At 41.7% G+C, this 20806-nt stretch overlaps 1 protein-coding gene across 3 annotated transcripts; it reads right to left on the bottom strand.

The window, feature by feature from the left end:
* Window positions 1-17: 17 nt before the first annotated feature.
* Window positions 18-20643, bottom strand: AKR1A1 (aldo-keto reductase family 1 member A1). Of its 3 annotated transcripts, none has more exons than XM_066192732.1 (9): window positions 20567-20643; window positions 18206-18301; window positions 11849-11968; window positions 9991-10142; window positions 8422-8617; window positions 7620-7819; window positions 6523-6595; window positions 5492-5578; window positions 18-1934 (listed from the first exon to the last, which is right to left on the bottom strand). In XM_066192732.1, the coding sequence occupies exons 2-9, from the start codon at window positions 18293-18295 to the stop codon at window positions 1869-1871; spliced, it is 984 nt and encodes a 327-aa protein (XP_066048829.1). In that variant the 5' UTR covers window positions 18296-18301; window positions 20567-20643; the 3' UTR covers window positions 18-1868. The 3 variants fall into 3 exon arrangements, with proteins under 3 accessions (XP_066048829.1, XP_066048831.1, XP_066048830.1); XM_066192734.1 differs by lacking the exon at window positions 20567-20643 and adding an exon at window positions 20385-20394; XM_066192733.1 differs by lacking the exon at window positions 20567-20643 and adding an exon at window positions 18410-18488.
* Between the last annotated feature and the right edge of the window lie 163 nt (window positions 20644-20806).

Genomic DNA, 20806 nt, shown 5'->3' with positions numbered 1-20806 from the left:
AAAAAGTCTCAAAGTCATAAAATGAGTACAGAATTTATTTAAACAAGCAAACATGCAATGAAACAAGGAAGAAAAGCCACTGTCCTTGGCAGGATGACTGCAGTCTCCAGTCTTTTTTAAGTACAATTGCTTGCCTAATGATTGCAACAAGAACCGTATTCACAGTCACCATGTTTGATTAGAACAATTACAGAAATGAACAGGAATTCAATTTTCCTTAGAAGAAAATGTCCAGTCTGGTAAAGAATCCTAAATGAGGTGCAAGGGCTTCCTCCACTGAGGCAAATTCATCAGAAATTAGGAAACATTTTACAAAGGAACAGAAGTTCCTGAAATTTTGCCTGCAGTTTACAAGGAGTGATAAATGGGCGTCACTCTTTTTTTTTTTTTTTTTTTTTTGCCGTTCAGCTGCACACTGTGAGGCCCAGGGCAAGAATTACCTGAGAAAGCTTTACACTCAAAATGAATACCTAGATCTGCTATAGGCTTATTGCAATTGAGGTTATCCAAATTAAAGAGCCAAATTCTTTAACTTTTGAACTATTTGACACACAAGACTATTTTCTAATTGCTTGCTACTACTATGGGGAAAATTAATCCTATTTAACAGGTAGAGAGGACCAAAAGAAAGTGTTGATGTTTCTAAGGCCACAGAAAGTGTCACCATCTGAGCACAGGTAAGTACTAACACCTCGTGCCCTTTGTGCTCAGATGACCAGACAATTCATTAGGAGACTGAAACAAAAGAAAACTCTGCTTAGAGCTGGAGTTCCAGTCCAGGGGTGCATCAGCACTCAGCAAATTAGTCCCTGCCAGGGGAACACAGAGACATGGCAAGCAGGAAAACAGGCACAAAAGGCAAATGACACCCCAAGTAGGTCAGTGGTACACCAGGAGACAGGAGCAGCTCTCCTAAGCATCAACCAAAGACATTTCTTCGCAGCAGCCAAAAATGCTACATTAAAACATTGGGAGCTCTGAAAAGTCTTTGGTCTTACAATTAAGAATTGACTTTTGCAATTAGGAACTAATTTTGTGACCTTCCAGAACTCAAAATGGACATCTCTGGTAAAGAAACACTGGACAGCTTCATGGGAAAAGCAGGATGTTTTTCTGCAAGACTTGCTGAAAAGTTCTTCTGGCTTTTGTGGTAGGATCAGAGCTGCTGTCAGAGCTGAAACCCAGCACTGTGACAAGCAAGAGAGAGGATTGCCCTGAAGGCCTGCTCCAGGGTCTGCTTTTATTCTGCTCAAATCTACAGGCAAATTAAAAGAAAGAAAATTGAGAACTCTAGGTCCCAAAAGTACTATGAAGTGGATAAAAGCACTGGGCATGGCTGATTACTTGGGTTTTAGTGAATGGTTTATGAACATAATGGAACTGTAGCACATTTCACTTTATTCCCCGTGTAAAAAATTATTAATAAACATATCAAAGTTGATGGCCGAGCAATTCTTTAGCCTTAAAAAACTTTCATGCTTCTTTTTTTTTTTTCCCCTCATCATGGCAGTAACTGAGTTTTCAAAACCGTTTCACAGTAGTGACTAAAGTAAATACCCCAAGTAAAGCCCTAATCTGGTAACGATGTGTTTGGAACTTGACTTAGACTCCAGCACTCTTTATCTAATCTCCAAAAGATCTGATGCCTCCAGGAGCCAGCTTGCAGTCATTGTAATAAATCCACAAACCTTGGCACCGAAGCTACAGGATCTCCAGACAGGAGGTGGATTAGAAGTAGTACATTGTAGGAAAACCTACTTAGGAAAGAATGTTTCAATTTGAACAGTGCTTTTGACAAATCATGGCAGCAATTACTTTGTGGAAGGGCTCCCATGGGAGCATTACTTTAACACCTTATTTTCCAGTAGTTAATAGGGGTCATTGAAGGGGTAGTGGGGGTGTCCAGCATCTCTGGCTACTAGCTTTCCATCCACCTGTGAAATAAACAAGACAGACTCAAGTCAGATAAAATCTATTCTTATTTGCAGTTTCAAGTTCTCCATGATTTAGATTTCTAAACCTTTGTATCCCAAACATCTGGGAGTACATTTTTCAGCTTAAACAAGAGCTCTTCCCTCTACTCCAAGTCCTCTTAGCATTTCTTGAAAGAAAAGACAGACTTCTGTAGCCTAGAGCAAGAATCTCTCATGCTGCAGGGACTAGTTAAAAGCCTTTTGCCTTGTGGCTGTTACTGAGTAAGTGCTGTTACATGCACACTTCAAAACACTTTATTGGAGTTGGAGCCTTTGTCCATGTTTCCATGATAGAGAATTGCTAGGCTGCCAATTTTAGAGATGGATAAGATGAAACACATTGAGAGGCTTGTTCAGGGTCGTATACTGAGGCATTGATAGTGTCACTGAACTCCCTTTAGGAACACGTCCACAGAAGACCAGCTTGTCCAGCTGTAAAATGGGAGCACTGAAACCAATATTCACAGATAACCAGAGGCTCAGGCTGGCCCAAAACCACAGATGGCCATGTAGAAGTCTCAGTTCCTACATCCCACCAGAAAGCACTCAGATGGACAACTTGCATTTCTGGTGCACCAAGTCCACTGCAACACCCCTAAGATCCGTGTAGCCAAGGTAAAACCTCATCTGTAACATGTGGGGAAGCCTGGGTGCAGCACTGACCCAGAGCACACAACTCCATGTGTCAGCATCATCCAGCCAAAACTTAAGGTAAACAACTAATGCCTCAATAAAAGTTATATTAGAGAAATCCTTGATTTTTAATACCTATAAACGTGATGGTTGTGATCACTCAAAATGTTATGGGCACAGAGGAAATCACAGGGAGTTCCAAACCAAGTATCCACTAGCAAGTACTCCATTAGCTTTGAATACGAAACCTGCATTTCAAAGCGACTGGAATTCCTGCAATGAGCTGTTTAAACGAAATGAGTCACCTGGGGGCACTGCAGAGCACAGAACGAAGATGTTACGGTGTAACATTTGACTAATGCTCCAATTAAAACAGACCTGAAATGAAGCTGTTAGCTGAAGGCAATCCTTAAAACAGAAGTGTCACAGTAGCTTCAGGTTTCCTCAAGTTCTTTGTAAAGCAAACAGCTTCCTCGTGTTCCTAGAATTCATATTCACTTTCCCCCCCAGTTCTGTCCCCCTGCATATTTGTCCACACAGAACTGGCAAGCATTCTTGTTCAGAGCAGGCCAAGACAGCAGCTGCCAGAAGCAATGTTTCACATCACTGATTCCAGCCTACTCCAGGAATTTGAGAGAAGGAGGGGGGGATAAAATCAGCAATGAACACACCTGCAGGTCAACAGTAGCTAATTCTTTTTAAGAAATCATGATGTGCTCACTACATTCCTCCTCTCCTGGCCTGACAGTCATTTAAGTCTCACTTAAGTATATTCCTTGGCCAATTATGTTTCCAAAAGTCTGGATTTCAGATTGATGCAAGGTATCTTCCAAACTCTATCCAGATAATGAACAGTTAATAGTATAAAGCCACTTTAATTGTCTACATGCAATGTAATAGCCTCCCCTCAGGCTTTAAACATACTCAATGAGGAAGAGAGTGGCACAATTTTAAGAACTTGTGGCTACAGATCAATGAAGTAAAGCCAAGAAGAACTGTCTCATCAGTTATGACAGGAGCTCTCATGTCACTGCCATATCACGCTTTGAAATCCAGACACTAAGTCAGATTCATAGTGGAGATAGGCATGAAAGGTTAGACAGGAATTTTAATTCACAGTTGATGAAAATTCTTTCCAATAAGCCCAGAAGGGATGGGCAGGAGACAAAAGGTTCCATTAGAGATCTTAGAGCTACAGAGCCACAATTTAACTCTACTCATCTTGCTTCTTCCTGTCTTGTTATCTGGCAATATGGCAATATCTTTGAAGCCCAGCTGCACCACATTCACCCTTTCTCAAGCTGGATGGGCTGCTACTTTGAACTGTATTTCATCTCTACTTTGTGAATCCCTGTGATCTGATCAGGTCTCCCAGGGAACAAAAGCATATGAATTATCCCTGGTTCATTCAAGCCAAGCTATACTTTAATGCATATTGCAGTTTCATTAACAAAACAACTTTGTTTGCAGCATGAGTAGCAAAACACTTGAAACAAACATATTGCCAGCAGCAGGTGTGCTTGTCACTACCCCATTCACACAGATCAACAGCTAAGCTGTTTGTTTGGTATACAGACTCCTGGGCCATAAACAGAGAGAGAATTTTGGCTTCAAGGATGTGAGGGTTTATATTTATGCACACATACAGTAAAAAGGGTGGCCTTGAGGCTCATCTAGGCATGACAAACAGTGAAAGCTGTAACACATATCTACCCTTGATATGAGGCAGTCATTCTCCACACATCACATCTTCACTTTTCTAACTTGGGCTGGTCACTGATATACTCCCAAGTATTCAAAAAACCCACAATGATAAATCCTAGAGAAAAGCTTTCCCCGAGGAATTCCTGCAGCCATCAGCCACTACTGAAGGATAATTTACAGGCAAAGCACTGAAGAGGCCAGGCTATGCTTGACAGCTCCCAAATTTGCTGAGATTTCCTGTATCTGTACAGTGTACTGTATGGCAGAGAAGGGATAAATCACTTCAAGTTCATTGTAGGACAACTACAACAACTTGTTAAAGTTGCCAAGTCCTGGCCAGTGATGCACCAGAGAATGGCTACAGCTTTCTGCTGTAAACTCATAAGCAGGACAAGAAGAAATGAGAATATAAAGCCAGGAGATAACAAGGCATTGACTATCTTTTTTGCAATGAGGGAAAAGGAACAAGTTTAGGTCCTTTAATATAATTAAAAAAAGACCACGAGGACTTCAACACTTACAAGGCAGTGGCTTCTCCAAAAACAAACTGGCATCTGCTAGCACATGAGTTAAGGGTTTGTGTGACAGTAAATTACTGATGCTAAAGGATGCTAATGGATTTGGGAAGAAAAACAGAACAGCCTAATCCAAACTCCTTACACTGGAGGAAGGTCATTACAACAGGTTCTGAAAAGGGGGACGTGCGGTGGACAGGAGGGGACAAATTCCCTGATGTGACTTCCACAATGGATGTGGAGGAGCAGCAGCACCCTGAGTCTTCACTGATCTTACAGGTTTATGATACAAAGTAGACAGTGACAGCTGGCACAAGGAGTACTTCTGGAGGAATGCCATGGAGCTTAGCCTGCTTGGACTTGAGAAATCAGCAGGAGTTTGGTGAGATTTGAAGATGGGACTCTGACTTAAAGAGCCATGGGAGTCAGTAATGAGAACTCAAGAGAGAGCCACCCACATCCAAAACAGAGGACCAAAGTTTTCAATAAGCTGCCTTTTCTGTACCCAGCATTTGAAAAAATCTTTCATCTTAGACACCCTAAGAAGATGCACTGTTCTTCTGAGTAAGTAGTTCTGATGGCAACACTAAAGAAACGAAACTGTAAAAATACCAAGTGGCGGCCATATGCACACAATGAAAACTGTTAGAAACACAAGAAATTTACCGTAATCATTGGCACAATGTAACGCCAGTTTTTATTCAGGCTTCCAATGTGGCTCATCTCCTCTTCTGTGAGGCTGAAGTCAAACACCTGAGAACAAAAGCCAGAGGCTTTCCTCAATAACTATAGGTCACCATCAGTTTGTTTCCTGCTAATAAATATGAAATTGCAGTAAAACTCATAACAAACACCAAAGCAAAGGCTTAAAGTCTGAGCTGTTCACACACCTGCCAGAGCTAAGCTTATACTGGTACTGCATAGTGCTCTGCCACTAAGATAAAAAGCAGTGGGATTGTTTCTCACAGTAAGTGCTGCCTATTTGATAAATATTCTGTTTCCATGTAGATCTAAACCAATTTAGAACTAAACCTAATTAGAATTTATGGGCATTTCTTGAGATTTCTAGCAGCACACTACATGCCAGAATTCAGATTAATGGGAGTAAGAGTTACAGAAACAACTCCTTACTTAAAAAACAGTATGCAACCAGCCAATCTTTATGAAAAAACAACCAAGGAGGTGATTCAGAAACACCCCTCAAGATTATTTAAAATCAGGGTTTTCAAATAATTTCTAAAGTCTCTACTTTGGAGCAGAAGTGAACCACACTTACTCCTTCAGCATCACTACAATGCAGTTTGCTGGAGATGTAGTCACCAGCTCTCAATTGCAGGATAGAGCAACTATTACTCATAAATAAGAATCTCTGAGCATACTTAGAAGACTTCCTATTTTAATAAATTTGCGTCTCAAAAAAATGTAAGTACAGATTTTTCATTTAGACCTCTACAAAGTACATTCTTTACCTTCTGATAACAAGACTGTGCATGTGCAGATTGCACACACTCACACACCAAGGTGCTTAAAGCACATCCTTTGTTTTCAAAAAGCATCTTCACCCTCCCTCCCCAGCATGTGTATACGTGAACAAGTATGAACCAAGTGCCTCAGCTTGCTGCTCTCCAGGCTGTAGGACACTACAGCAACTGCTCACATGAAAAGGGCATTTCTGAAATTCCTCCATTTCAGCTTACCTGGAGATTCTGCTGAATGCGAGCAGGAGTGACACTCTTGGGAATGACAACCACTTTACGCTGCACTTGCCATCTGCAAGAGGAGGTGAGAGACTTTGTCTGTGCATGCAGTCCAAGAACAGTAAGTACTGATTTTGGCTGAGTAATAATCTGTGGCAGCAGAGATGCCACTTCTGTGAAATAAAAATCTCCACAGGACTGACACAGCCCTGTATCATATTAGGACCTGGTGTGTCCAAGCTCAAACACGACAGTAACAACTGAAATAATGAGAGAGGGGAAGATGCTCATGCTTTGGAACAAGCACCCAGGTTTCAAGTGTTTTAAGCTAAAAATCCAAGAAACAGTCAGAAAAACATATTTAGGCATTTCAAACAAGTTCTAACCTGAGAACCACTCAGAAACTAGATGAAAACCCAGATCCCTGAAGTGCCTGTCTGGTGGCTTGAGCACGAAATCTTGAACCCATTCAGCTCTCTGGGTAACTAATACTGCCTGAGACTATGGTAGTGACACTTGGTCAAGAAAAATGAGGATAGAAATCCAATTTTAGTTTACAAGGTCCTGATCACATTCTGGGTATCACTCAGTCACCTTGTTTCCTAATATCCAGTACCTAGCCATATAAAAACAAAATGGCAAACAGTTCTTCATTGCAAAGGAGGCAAGTCTTTTCTTCAGCTTCTCTTCCTGGGAGCCCACCTGAGTGCAGCAGCAAGCACTAGCAGCTTCAAGGAACTGGCCACATGCCAATTCAGTGACCAGCACTCAGATGTAGTACACTGCTGCCTTAATTGTCCTACTGCTATTTCCCAGCAGAAAGGTACTGTCCCAGACATGGCAACAGTCCATGTGAACTATCTCAGACGTGGATCCTGAATGGGCCCCTCTGATCTGGTCTACCTGCCCTAAGGCAGAACCAACTCTGTAAAGGAGTAAAGCTTTGTAAAACAAGCACCAAGTGGGGTTTGCTTTTGGCACTCCCTGTGATTTTAACCCCTCCCTGAAACACTTTAAGTGGATTCCTTCTAGCTTATATGTTTTACTTGATGGAAGGCTGGATGCCAAACAGCACCTCCTGCACAATTACTCTGTACCTGAGGATGATCTGTGCAGGTGACTTGTTGTATTTTTCTGCAATTTTTTTGACGCCAGGTTCCTCTAGCAGCACAGGCTCATCCGGGTGTTTCCACATGCGATCCGGAGAGCCAAGGGGGCTGTAGGCAGTGACCACCAGTCCTCGTTTCTGGCAGTGAGCAATCAGCTCGTTCTGAGCTAGATAAGGATGGCATTCCACCTGTTAAAGTGACCCACAGTGAGTGCCTACAGAACAGATGGCAACATACAATGAAACAAACAGGAAGTCAAGCACAAAAGAACCACACATACCACAGGAGTTCATTCCAGACTCCAGAAAACCTTATGAGGATGAGGTTTAAGTTAACCTTAGTAACACAAGTCACTACCAGGAGAAAGAAGTGTCTGGTAGGCTAAGCTTACAGAAAACAAAGAACAGATCACCTAGGCTTGGTGCTGGACTTTCCTTTGGTACCAAACAGATTATCCAACAAACAAGGAACTTCTATGCAGTAGGGATTCAAGTTACTCCCTCACAATCTTTCCTTTTTACAGACTAAATTGTTCCTCACATGGAAGATGAACTCTTCCACAGACCTGTTCATCTAAGCAGGTATAAATGCCCACACAACATGGATGTAGGCCTCCATTCCAATCTGCCTGGAAAGACAGCCTCTGTGTGCCTGCTCCTGCAGAGCTGGCTATATTCCTCCTTGCAAGTAAGAAGCTGAATCTCTTGTGCTAAACACGTGACACTGGTTTGCAAATTCTTCAGTCTTATGGACAAATAGGAAAGGTATTTGTCTTCTTTATCCACCTTACCTGAAGCACAGCTGGCTTCACAGTAGCCACACTTAGTACATCATCAATCTGACGACTGTTGAAGTTTGATAGCCCAATGGCTTTCACAAGACCTTTTTCCACCAGTTTCTCCATAGCCTTCCACGTATCCTTGTAGTCAATGTAGTCATAACGCATTGTGTTATCAGGATTCTTTGGGAAGAGATTGTCCCCTCGTCTACAGCATCAAAAGGGAAGTGTAAGTACTTGCACCAAATTATTTATGTTAGTTCTTCACTTAAAGAAACCTTCCTCAAAATAATCTTAAAAGTTTCTACATAGTCTGAAGGACAGAGTACAAACTGAATTAATCTGTCTGTTCAATTCCATTGTATGACTTAACCTACAAGCAGTTATTACACAAGACAGTCTTTCCTATATGAAGTTGTTACACAGCACTTTGAAGTAGTCACCTATACAGCAGTGACTACACAGAGCTGATAAACCACTGTACACAGCGCAGCAGCTCTTTGCAACAGGCATTATAAATAAGCATGCATTAAAACAGCTAAGTAGAAATAATGAAAAACTGCAAAGTGTACCATTTTCAATGAGAAAAGAAATGAAACTGCTCTATTGGACTGTCAGTTTTGTCAACAGTGTCACAATATAATCTAAATTTAAGTATTAGTGGTATCTAAACATACATTATTGTGTTATGTGTCATTATCAAAGCAATGTTTGATGGGGTGGTTTCTTTCAAGCAAAAGAAAAGCAAACCTGTTGCACAACAGGGGGAATTTTTAACAGCTCTTCCTCCAGACCAGTTCTAGTTAGAAACACTTCCTCATTCTGTTATGCTGCGAAATATATTGATACTTTGAGCATCTATCAAATTATCATTAGTGTATGACATTTGTAAAATTCAGTTGATATGACTAGAAGGAGAAAAAAACATTCTCAGAATCGCAGAACAGAGGCCCCTTAAACTGAAAGGGCTTGAGTGAAGGCTCCATGCAAACATCTGACACGCAGATTTATTCCTCCTGCCTTTTTGCTGATTGTAGTTGGGTGGGGAAACAACTAGTTCCACATCTACAAGGAAATAGAGTATGGAACTGTGCTTCTCATGAGATTGTAGTGCATTTAGCAATTCACTTGAAAACTTTCTTGTCTCTTATTTTCTCAAATCATGGAGTTACTGCAATTTGTGCCATAAGAAATCAATTCACTTCCACCTCATACAGATAGCACCATGATACTGCATGTGCTTGTCCACTCCAGTACAGTTAATAACTACGAGTGAAAAGTGTTGTGAAGCACTTAATTCCCATTTTACAGATCAGTAAACTAAGGCACAAAGCAGTTCTGGTATTTCCGCAAGGTTTCCAGGTAGGCCAATGGCAGAACCAAAAACAGCTGCTACACTTCCCCAGTGAAGAAGATGAAGACACTAGACTGTTCTAAACTTTAAACACCAAAAAGCACCTTGCAGGCAGTATGAACAGGAAGAAATTCACAGCTCAGAAAGGACATCCTCAGGATATAACATGAGCCACTTATGTAAAACTGGTGTTTCTGCATTCTGTGCCCTTTGCATCTAGAACTTACTCAAAGGCATGAGGCCAGTGCATGAGGTACAGGTCCAGGTAATCCAGTTTCATATCTCCAAGTGTTTTCCTCAGTGCTGGCTCTACATCTTCTGGGTGGTGCTTGGTATTCCAGAGCTTTGATGTTACAAACAGGTCCTCCCTTTTAATAACCTGCAAGAAAGGAAGGAGAGCATAATATACTGGAGCAAGTTCAGAAAGAGAATTGCAACAATTCCCCAATTAGTTTTAAAACAAAGAGAACAACTGAAGTTTTGTGGTTTGTTATGTTTTGTTTTTTTTTTTAAAAAAAAGGTAACACATGGAACCTACAAATTAAACCTTTCAAAAATATACTGGATGGAGAAGAGCCAGAGAAATGCTCACAGTGGCAAGTCCTAAAGTATATCAAATACTTTAGCATTTAGAAGTTTTGAAAAACAAAAAAATTCCTTTCAACATACACACTTCCAAAACTTCCAATTCAAGGGTTAAAGCCATTAAGTGTGATGTGGCCAAAAGAAAGATTACTCAGCTCATTCATATGTAAATGTTGAAATTTTCATTTACCAATTCACATATTCCAGGCCCAACCAGCTAACTTACTTTACTCATCACATGCTATAAACCAAGATTGCTTCTTGCGCAAAGTGCATGGGAGAATAATCAGAAGATTCCCCAAACCTCTGCATTTGAGTTTCCAGGCTGTGGAAGGAACACACTAAGAACGGAGAGCCCTGTACCCTTGTGTTGGAAGAGTAAGAACCAAAAATAAACAATAAAGAACTGATTAACTAGAAAGTGTAAAATACAAAAGGGCAAACTGAAGCACAGAATTCCATCAGAAGGGATGCTTCTCACTGTCTCATGTCTGACAAAACTTCACTCAAGTCTATTTTGAAGAATTTGGAATGATTAATTCCTTAATTTCTCTCTTCCAACCATTCAATTATTTCTGTGTTTCACACAGGAATGTTGTGTTTAAAAGGAAAATATCTAAAATTTCTTTTTAAAAGAATTTTGATTCAAATTCTAGTTCTAAGTTAGTGAGCTAATATGAACTGAACAAAATGCTTCCCTTTGTTACCACATCTAGAAGGCAGGAATCCCTGGGGCAAGCTGAAAACAGCCTCTCTCAAGCACATCACATAACAAAGAGACTGCCCTAAAGCCAAGGCAAGAGCAGCAGGAAAGCAAGAACATGAAAACTTCCTTTCCATGGGCTGTGAGGTTGTGCAGATTATCCTTTTGGCCCTTCCAGGGAATAAATTTAAGATTCCACCTCCACTCATCCATAGGAATGCCTGTCACATTACATTATACAGGTGCAGATTCTGGAGTCACATTTTTGAACCTTTCACATGCATTCACTGCTAAAAAAAAATTGAAATTCACCACATTTACTCACTCTAATTTTATCTATAACCAAAAAAACCTACAGTTGATATTTTATCAATAACCAAAAAACTAAATTTGCTGAGGCTATGCCCCATTGCATGCTAGACTAGAAAATCAGGGTAATTTTCATATAAATCATGACAAATATTTTACATTATAACTACTGATTCTGGGAACCCCAAAGTATCAAAATGGGGATACTTTGTGAGGGGAAAAGGGGCAGGAAAAGGAAAAAAAAAAAACCCACCACCAACAACAAAGGTATTTTCCGTACTTCCATCCAAATATCCCTGACAGTCTTTCCTCCCCATGACAGCCAGGAGGGTTCTAAGAGGAGAGAAAGCCCCTTTTCATGCCTTCTCCTGATAAATAGCAAACAGCTGGGGTAGACCAGCAGGAAAAGGCACAAATGCCAAGCTCCCTGGGGCCAGCTGTAAGTTTTGGCAGAGCACACAGCAGCGCGGCGGCTCCTGTGTTTTTACCTTGCTGGTCCCCAGGCACTCGTGGAAGGCCTCCCCGATCTCGGCCTCGTTGCTGTAGGCGGCGGCGCAGTCGATGTGGCGATAGCCCACGCTGAGGGCGTGCTTCACCGCCTCCTTCACCTGCAGCCACAAACACACCGCCCCCACAGTCACTCCAAAGGCATGTGGCACCGGGGAAAAGCTAAAAAACGCTAAGAGATTTAGTGAGGAACATCCCCCCCAAAAAAAAAAAAAAAAACCACGCATCTGCATAAGGTCGTGAGATGAAGACAGGAGGATCTGGAGCTGCTATGGCACTGTCCTTAGGGAGGGAGAGCGAATTGCTGGCAGACACTCTAAGAGGAACAAGAAAATGGATCTTGCATGCTGGCACACAGGGCCAGCAAGCAAGAGTGCACCAGATAGAATAAACCCCTACTCTTCACTATACTTGTTACACTCTTCTTAAATTTAAAAGGAGCTATAAGAAGCAGTTTTCAAAGAAGTCATGGCTTAGAAACAGAACTCTCCGACCTAAGTGACAAATCAACATCAACATCAGTCAAACCTGGAATATATTTCCTCTTCCCCAGTAAAGAAAGAGCCTGGCTCCTAACTCCAGAATCACCACAGTTTGGGTTTGGTTCAGCCACTCACACTTAATTACCAAGACAATGCTCCTCTAAGGAACATTCTTCTTTATTGTCTCACGATTGCACAACAGCTAAAGTCATACTGCTGGGATACTCCTGATGATGCTCACAATTTACATTTTGCTTTCAACATTGCCGAAGTGAAGATGTTGCCAACAGCAACACATCCCTTGCTCCATATTGTCACACAAAAGCCAGAATGGTTTTTGAAAACCAAGGCACTTTTCTTCAAATCTGTATCTGCTTTTGAAAGCTCTAATGAAGCACAAGCACCAAACGTGTTCACATGTGGGCCTCAGATATGGAGCAAGTCTAGAAATCAGAAGAAAACAGAGAACGGCATCTTTGTGAAGACTCATAAGGAGCTTTTGAATAAAGATTTTCTATAAACGATTGTGCAAGAATGAAGAATTACTACAGTTGCCAGTGTAATCATCATCTCCCCTTAAGCTGATGCCCATTTAGTAAGATCTGTTTCATTTAACTTCCAGTGGACAGTTAGCACACATTCTCTCTTACATCTGTCCTTCTGAAGTACTACAGAAAGAATAATACACCCCATCTGCACAGGGATTTCTATACATTGCACCTCACTGACTTGTCTCTCAAGACTGTGGGAGACTGAATTACTCTGTGTATAAGGTTTGATGCAATAAGTCCATAAATGTTAAGTGAGATCACACCTCTCTGGTCATGAAATTAAAAAATACGTCCACAAAGGCTAGAGGGAAATTGATTTCCTTCAGCTCAATCAAAGTACCAGCATTTCCAAATTTAAAGCAGACAAAATTAGTAACACCAAGCAAAGGCATGTACAGTCCTGCTTTCAGATGCTACAGAAAGGCAATGGGGAATCAAATGTGAGACCTCTCCCCTGCTGGTGGATTTAATTTGTTTTTCTTGTCAAGAAGTGCAGTAAAAGCAGACACAGGATATTCTGACTACATTCTTTGGCATTTTGAGAGGAAAACTGCTGGAGTCCAGCGCAGTTTCCCTTAGCCAGGATGACAAAGCACTTCTATTACAGCAGTGAACTCTTCCTTTCTCTAGCAGGATGGTACTTGGAGTCCTTGTTTTACCTGACAAAGACATTTCTCAGGTCATTGCAAAATCAAGGGCAGGGTAATTCTGAAATCACTTGAGACATAGCAAAGGCTTTTAAGACTCAGTATCTATCCTCCAAAAAGGTGAGATTTGTGGAGAGGGACCGAAAACCAGAAATGTTCTATGTCTGGAACCTCCTATTTCCTGTATCAGGTTAGTACTTTTTTTAATCAAACAGGCACAAAGTTTACCATAAATTAAAGTAGGCACCACTCACAGAAAAACAGAGAGAAAGCACTCCAAACATGTCTCTGCAAAGCAATCAACAAGAGGCTGTATTTTTTATCAGCATGTTTTGAGAAATTTCTAGCACTGAAGAACTGGGACTGATAATTTAAAGGTTTGGATCTGAGAAAAAGAATCTGTACTTGGGTAAGCCACTCCCAGCCTACTAAGACATTCCAATGTGAACTGAGAGCTCCTGTTCCAATCATAAGGTCAACAGTCAAGAGGAAACATGCAAAAAAGGGGCATATTTGGAGAGGAAAAATAATAGCATATAGATGTAAGTTTTTAAAAAGTACTTTTTTAACAGGAAATTTTGTATTTTTGAGATTAAGTTCAGAGAAGTATATACATTTCACGGTAGGGGATAGAGAACAAAAACAAAACAGAAGCCCATGAAGATTTATATGCCTGTGGGTATTTGTTGTTGTGAAGAAAAAATAGCCAAAGGACCTTTCAAACTTTTCATATATTCTTTAGTTTAGCTTGTCAATTCTGCTATGAAAGGAGCAATTAGCGAGTTTACTTTGCATTCAGCGAGTCACACAGCTCAAGCGTGACTCACAAATCCATCCCCATAGAACTAAAACTTAGGTCTTACTAGAAGTAGGTTTGAAAGGATCTTGGGCCATCTTGCAGTCCACCCTCAAGGCCTACAGCTGGGCAGAGTAAATCCAGACCACTCCTACACACATTTGTCATAGCCCTTCTTGTGACAGGCAGTCTATTCCAATGTTTTGAAATCTTTATGCTCAAAGTCTTTTAGATGACTCACAAAGATGGACCTGATGCCACATCCCATTCCTCCCAGACATGAAATCCACTGTTTGCCCTTTGTGAGGACTTTTTGCACATTTGCAAAGTGCCAGCACAGCTCCTCTCAAACCGCTCTTAACCACATGATTCAGGTGCTTCCTTCCCCCTTTTATCACAACTCACCTTTCCCAAACCTTCCATCACTGTTGCTGCTGCCTCATCAGCTGTTTCATGCCTTTCTTCAAATGGTTTGCCCCAAAAAAGACACAGCTATTGCAGCTGGAGCCTCACTCTCCTTCACTTTATAGCAAAGTCCAAGGAACTATGTTCCCACTTAAAGATCCCAGTAAGGGATTTGGCCTTGCCACCCACCCTCTTTTGAAGATGGATGAACAGAATATCAGTGGCAGATTCAGAAACACAATCTGTAAGTTCCCATTAGTTATAATACCCATTACTAGATTTCCAGTTCTTCAATTTGCCCCTCACATGGTTAAAAAACTAATAAGCCATCTTTATTCTTCCAGACAACACAGAGTTCCAGTGACCCAGGAGCCTCTCGTGCACAGTCCCAAGCCATTATGAAGAGATTTCCACTCTTAACAGTTCAATACTACTGGGAAAGAAAAGGCTCTGACCAGCATCCCCTGCTTCCTGCAAAGCTGACACATTTTAGCAGCTTTTGCTAACAGGAAGTAGGAAAAAACCAGATAATCAGTGCACGTGATGTTCAGATGCACTATGACCAGAACCCAAGTGTTGCTACATCACAGTTTCTAAATATTGCACTAAAATTTGCCAAAAAGGAACTCACACCACCAGATAAATAATGCAAATTTAAAAGGTGTTCCCCAAAATAAAGGGGTTTGCCTCTTATCCTTCAAATGTTGAATTCAAGTCCCTTCCTTAACAGCAGTGATTTTTTTGTGCCCGTAACTAGGATTCTCTGTATTGTCTAACGAACTTCAAGAACTAAACATTCTCCCCCGAAGCTGCAATCCTGTCACAAGACACCCCGTTTGACTGGTTTTCTGAGGTGCACTTCTCTTCAGCTTTTCCAAGGTTTCACACAGAAATACAAGCCCTGTGTCTCCCTGTCCCACAGAACCAGCCTCTGCCACTGCTCATCAGGTGGGGATCAACCCTCCAGGTTGAAAGCATGGCTCACTTGAGAGAAGAGAACAAAGCATTAAAGGATTACAGATAATCCAGATGCAATATCAAAGAGCCACAATACTGATATTCTTGATGCTCTTGTCTGAATGGATTTCTCTTTGAACTCATTCATGCTGCCAGTTCATAAATTTCTGTACTGTGCTCCTTCCATTCAACAGCCCTCCATCTTAGTCCTAAGGAAATATGAAAAACAATTTATCTTCTAGCATTTGATCATGTAAAACACAAAACATCCTATTATTTTGTACGGTGCAAATCCTGTAAAATCTTACAGTCTTTCAACATGGAATTAGATTCAATTATTTTCCCCCTATTAGTACCTAGGAAACTAGGGCTGCAATGACACCTTTGTTCAGGACTACTAAGATCTGTCTACAAGGTAAAGGCTTGTTTACAATCCGGAACAGTAACAGCAGTAATATAGAAATTACTCAAGTTTGGCAAGGGAAAGAATTACAATCTGCAAAATATTTACCCAAAATAATTTAAAAGCCATCCATTTCTGCACTTGCTTCTAATGCAGCCCCTGAACAAAAGAGCTTTTGATAAATAGCCTCTACTTGGGAAACAGCTAAATCAAATTTAATCAATGCTAATTCTTTTGCTTCTCTGGGTTTTTGCCCCCAGTCTTTAATTTACAATAGCAGTTATTATCCCTGAACTACATCATGTCCTTTTATGGGTAAATCATCTGGACACTGCCAAATTGCTGCTATGGTCCTGAATTTTCAAAAGTGATAAGCAGAAATTCATTCATTCCATAAGAATTCTGTAACTCTGGCCCTTTTCACAGCACTTCCTAGATTTTGCCTTCAATACATTCTACAAGGAAGTCTTTGAAGACAGTAGATAATGCAAAGAAGTGACTCCCAAGAAACCCAGAGAAGATGGCTGGATCCTGTGTGGGGTTCAGCTTCCAGCAGCACTGCTGATTATGGCAAAATCCAACTGAATTAGGTTTAAATTACGGACAAACAGGATCCGTCGTGGTTCCTTTCTAAGGCCACATGTTTCTCAGAACAATTAGTTCACAGAATAAATAACACATTCATATTTTGTTTGTTTAGTTTCAGACATTTGCTTTAGACAAAGCACATTTAACTGTTTTGAGTGCACAGTAATTCATCCATTAAGTTTGTGCATGTTAACAAACTTAATTCAGCTGTCATTTGATGTTTTAAGTGGCAAAGCTGCACATTCACGCTTTTCCTCATTTAAGAGGTTGACTGAGCTCTCACACCAACTCAGCTTCCACATTAGTACAACTTCTGTTCCCAACAGATCCACTGTCCTGACAGTTGTTTGGTCAGGAAAACCCACAGTAAAATGGCTCTGAGTAGATTTAATTTTCATAACTTGTTTCCCACCTTTTCCTCTAGCTGGCATGAGAGAATAGAACACCTTGAGAAGAGTTTTAACTTTCCCTCTCAGTGTCATCCAACATACTCCAAAAACCATCATAAAGTTCACACAAGAGTAGCAGTGAGACATCCATTTACTGCACAGACATGCAGTGGTGTGCACATAACCCAGAGAAGCTGTGGATGCCCCATCCCTGGAAATGTTCAAGGCCAGGGTGGATCGACCTCTGAGCAATCTGGTTTAGTGGAAGGTGTCCCTGCCCACAGCAGGGAATTGGAACTAGATGGTCTTTAAGGTCTCTTCCAATCCAAACCATTCTGTGATTCCACAATTCTTTGAATACCAGCTAAGAATTCCACTAAGCAGTGGACATTACCTTTCACAGGAAGTACATACAATTTCTTCCCAAAAAAATGTATCTTAACTAAAAGAAAGAGATACAAAAAGACAGACAAAGGGGAGAAGCATTACAATAGCAGGCACACCAATGAATACAGAAACGTTCCCACAGACTGTTTGTAGTAACAGAGAATTGTTTCCAAGTGTGATGTATGCCAATTCACTGCATTCAGAAGCAGAGTGAATGTCTAATGATACATGAGTCGTCTTATTCTAAAAGCAGGCTGACCCAAGCAAGTTCTTTGTTTTCCTTCTAACCATTGGCTGGCTGCTGGAACAGGACTTATTACAAGAACAACTTGAGTTTCTGCCTCCCAAAATAATGCTTTCTGCTGAGTCATCAGCCTAAGCCAGAGGGGTGTCTGGTCAGACGGGCAGCCTGAGGGCTTGCCAGTGGAAGAGTCCAGCACCATATTATAGAAACACCATTCATTGGTCTTTTTCTGGGTTTATGTCCCAGAGCACCACTGCCTGACGCCAGGGTTAACAAGTCTGAAGGGATTTTCCTCTGGGAAGGATCTGCTGTCTTTGTGCCTTATGGCCTTAGTCATGCAAATACACACATACATACATTCAACTTCAGTGGACTTAAGACTAGAACAGCTCAAGCTAAGGATCCAGGCCTCAGATCTGGGACCTCCAGAAAGAGTGTACAAACACACATATTAGTTGAGAGCACAGTATCTTATTGTTCACTGCTTACTTGGCCACGGTCACTTTTCCAAGTTCCCAGTCCCACCAGAGGCATCTTCTGCCCAGTGTGGAGTGTGACAAAGTCGCATGTTGCAGGCATTTTTGCCTAGAGAATAAAAAAAAAAACAGTTTTGCAGCAATTCTTTAAGTTGCAACAATTTACCTTTTCTGCTCACAATGGCAAAGTTTTTTCATCAACAAAGGAAGGGCTTACAGCGCATCCCAAAATCCTCACAATCTATGTTTCTGCTCAACCAGTTAAAAAGAAACTGCATTCAGGATGAGCTCCAAAGCTGGCTAGCTGATTTCAGTTAGTTCCCAAGCTCTGCTGTATCTGAAATCATTAATGTTATTTGTTAAAAAAAAAAAAAAAAAAAAAAAAAACACAAAAAAACCAAAACAATAAAACCAAGAGTGGAAGAATGCAATGTTAGTTGAATATCTGACTATGTAGGAGGAATGGATGTTTTCAGAGTTCAGCACCCCCATAACATACTATCCCAAAATAGGTCTGCCTTCTCAGTGTTGTACTTTTCCTCACATAATTAGGTCCCAGGTGATGGACGTGTTCACACAGAGTTTATTCTTTCAATTTCTTGCTTAGTTTCTCAATCCAAACTTCTGCAGATTTAACAGCAGACACCAAACAGCACACTTGTTTTTCAGAGAGACATACAACTGCAGTTGGAGTGATCCTGACCTGAAGGCCATTGTACACCAAGGAGCTGGGGATCCCTGTAACAGTTAACCTGACTAGGTGCAGGTTCATCTTGTGCTGCACTTCATGCCCAGCCTTGTGCAGTGGGATGCACAAGCTGCAGGATAAGCTCAGCAGCAACCTGTAACAGGAGTCTGCAGGCAGCTCACACTTTGTACCTGCAATTATGCCACCTCTGTGTCCTTGCCTTTATCTATAAAAGCAGGAAGTTCTCCTGCAAGCATTATTTCTGCTTGACAGTAGAAGTGATGAATAGAGGTGTTTTCTTATAGAAGAATCCCTAGCAGTTCAAATGACCACAACAGGGTAAGCCCTGCTATGGACAGGGTCTGCACACTGCTGTGTGAGATCTGCTCAATGCTGCACAAGCTGGGGCTCCCAGCACCTGAAGGGATGCACAATTATCAACACTCTCCTCTTTCTTTAAAGGGTTAGCTCTAAAAAACATCATTCAAGTCTGAGTGCCTTTCTTATCAGGACTGTAATGGGCCAGCACCTCCTGGTGTAAGACAATCATTACACTGAACTAAGAGCCCTGGATTTGCACTGGGCTAAGTCCAGCTATTGGCGCTGAAGACAATCACTGGTGAATCAAACCGCAGCTGTACATCTGTTTTATTGCAGTAGGAGGTCAGAGAAGGCAGGATGACAATGCCAACAGTATTCTCTTCTACTCTGAGCTTGCACAGCCATTTTGTAGCCAGCTACATGCAAGTGGGTGATGTTTACCTGAATTTACTTGCCTAAATAAAGACATCTTCTTGTATCACAGAACACAACTAAAAACTTAAGGTTTTTTGATAGACTTTGGCCTCTAATACAAATAAGATACCAACTGTATGCTTTACACAACCATGTTATGCAATCATCTTAAAGGTAAGAGTTCAGCCCAGAAGACAAGGTACACATTTAATCAATAACTAGCATCAGCACATTTTTAAGATTCATCTTGCTTCATGTAACATTGCATATTAACACTGCAGAGAGATTTGAACTATAGCCTCTGGAAGAATAGAATACATCAGAACAGCAGACACTGGAAAAAAAATGTTAATTAATATTTTCAACTTCTATTCTTCCCTAAAATGGGGGATTTAGGAGAATCCCATTTATGATGCTAGCCATAATTATTCAGTTCATTTAGAAGTTGAAAGCCTCTTCTTAGAAGGGCAGAGATAAAAACAAACATAAAAGCAAATTAATTCTAGACAAGTAAGATAGGTTATGGCTTAACATCACCAACCTACTGCCAGATTCACATAACAGAACTAAAGCTCAGAGTAATTCAAGAACATTGTAAGGCTGGGAGGCTGCATCAATAACCAGAGCAATGCAAACCACCCCGGTTCATCAACTCACAGCTACAACTCATTTTTAACCTAAAGCAAGGAGTCTTCCAGCAGCAAAACAGCCACAGCTATACACGCCATTAATATGCATAGATATGCAAATAGGCACATATTAGCAATACTTAAGTCGCTATAACTGAGCAGCTTCTACCACACAGATCAGAGAAACCCCTGTGCATTTTGGCTCCCCCGGAGGCGCCGAGCGCGCCCACCTGCCCCTTATCGGGGCGGCGCAGGGCGGGCCCGCCCGGCGCGGGGGGCGCTGGAGGGCGATAAGGCGGCCCCACGGCGCCCCCGCACTCACCGCCGCTGCCGCCGCTGCCGAGGCTGCTCCCGCCGCTGCCCGGCCCTTCCGCTTCCGCCGGGAGCGCGCCGGGGGTGTCCCTGCCGGGTTCAAATGTGAAAGTCCAGCGCTCGGAGCCCGGCCCAGCCCTGGCGGGGCTCCCCGGCACCGCCCCGCTCCCCGTAGCTCATCGGGCCCCCGGCACCGACCCACTCCCTGCTACTTCTCGGGCCCGTTCATTGGTTTTGCCCCGCTGATCTC

The sequence above is a fragment of the Chamaea fasciata genome, unplaced genomic scaffold, assembly GCF_029207755.1.
Source record: "Chamaea fasciata isolate MVZ Bird 193981 ecotype frontalis unplaced genomic scaffold, bChaFas1.0.hap1 SCAF_10, whole genome shotgun sequence".
In the NCBI taxonomy this organism is placed as follows: Eukaryota; Metazoa; Chordata; class Aves; order Passeriformes; family Sylviidae; genus Chamaea; species Chamaea fasciata.
This window is presented reverse-complemented; position numbering and strand designations above follow the sequence as displayed.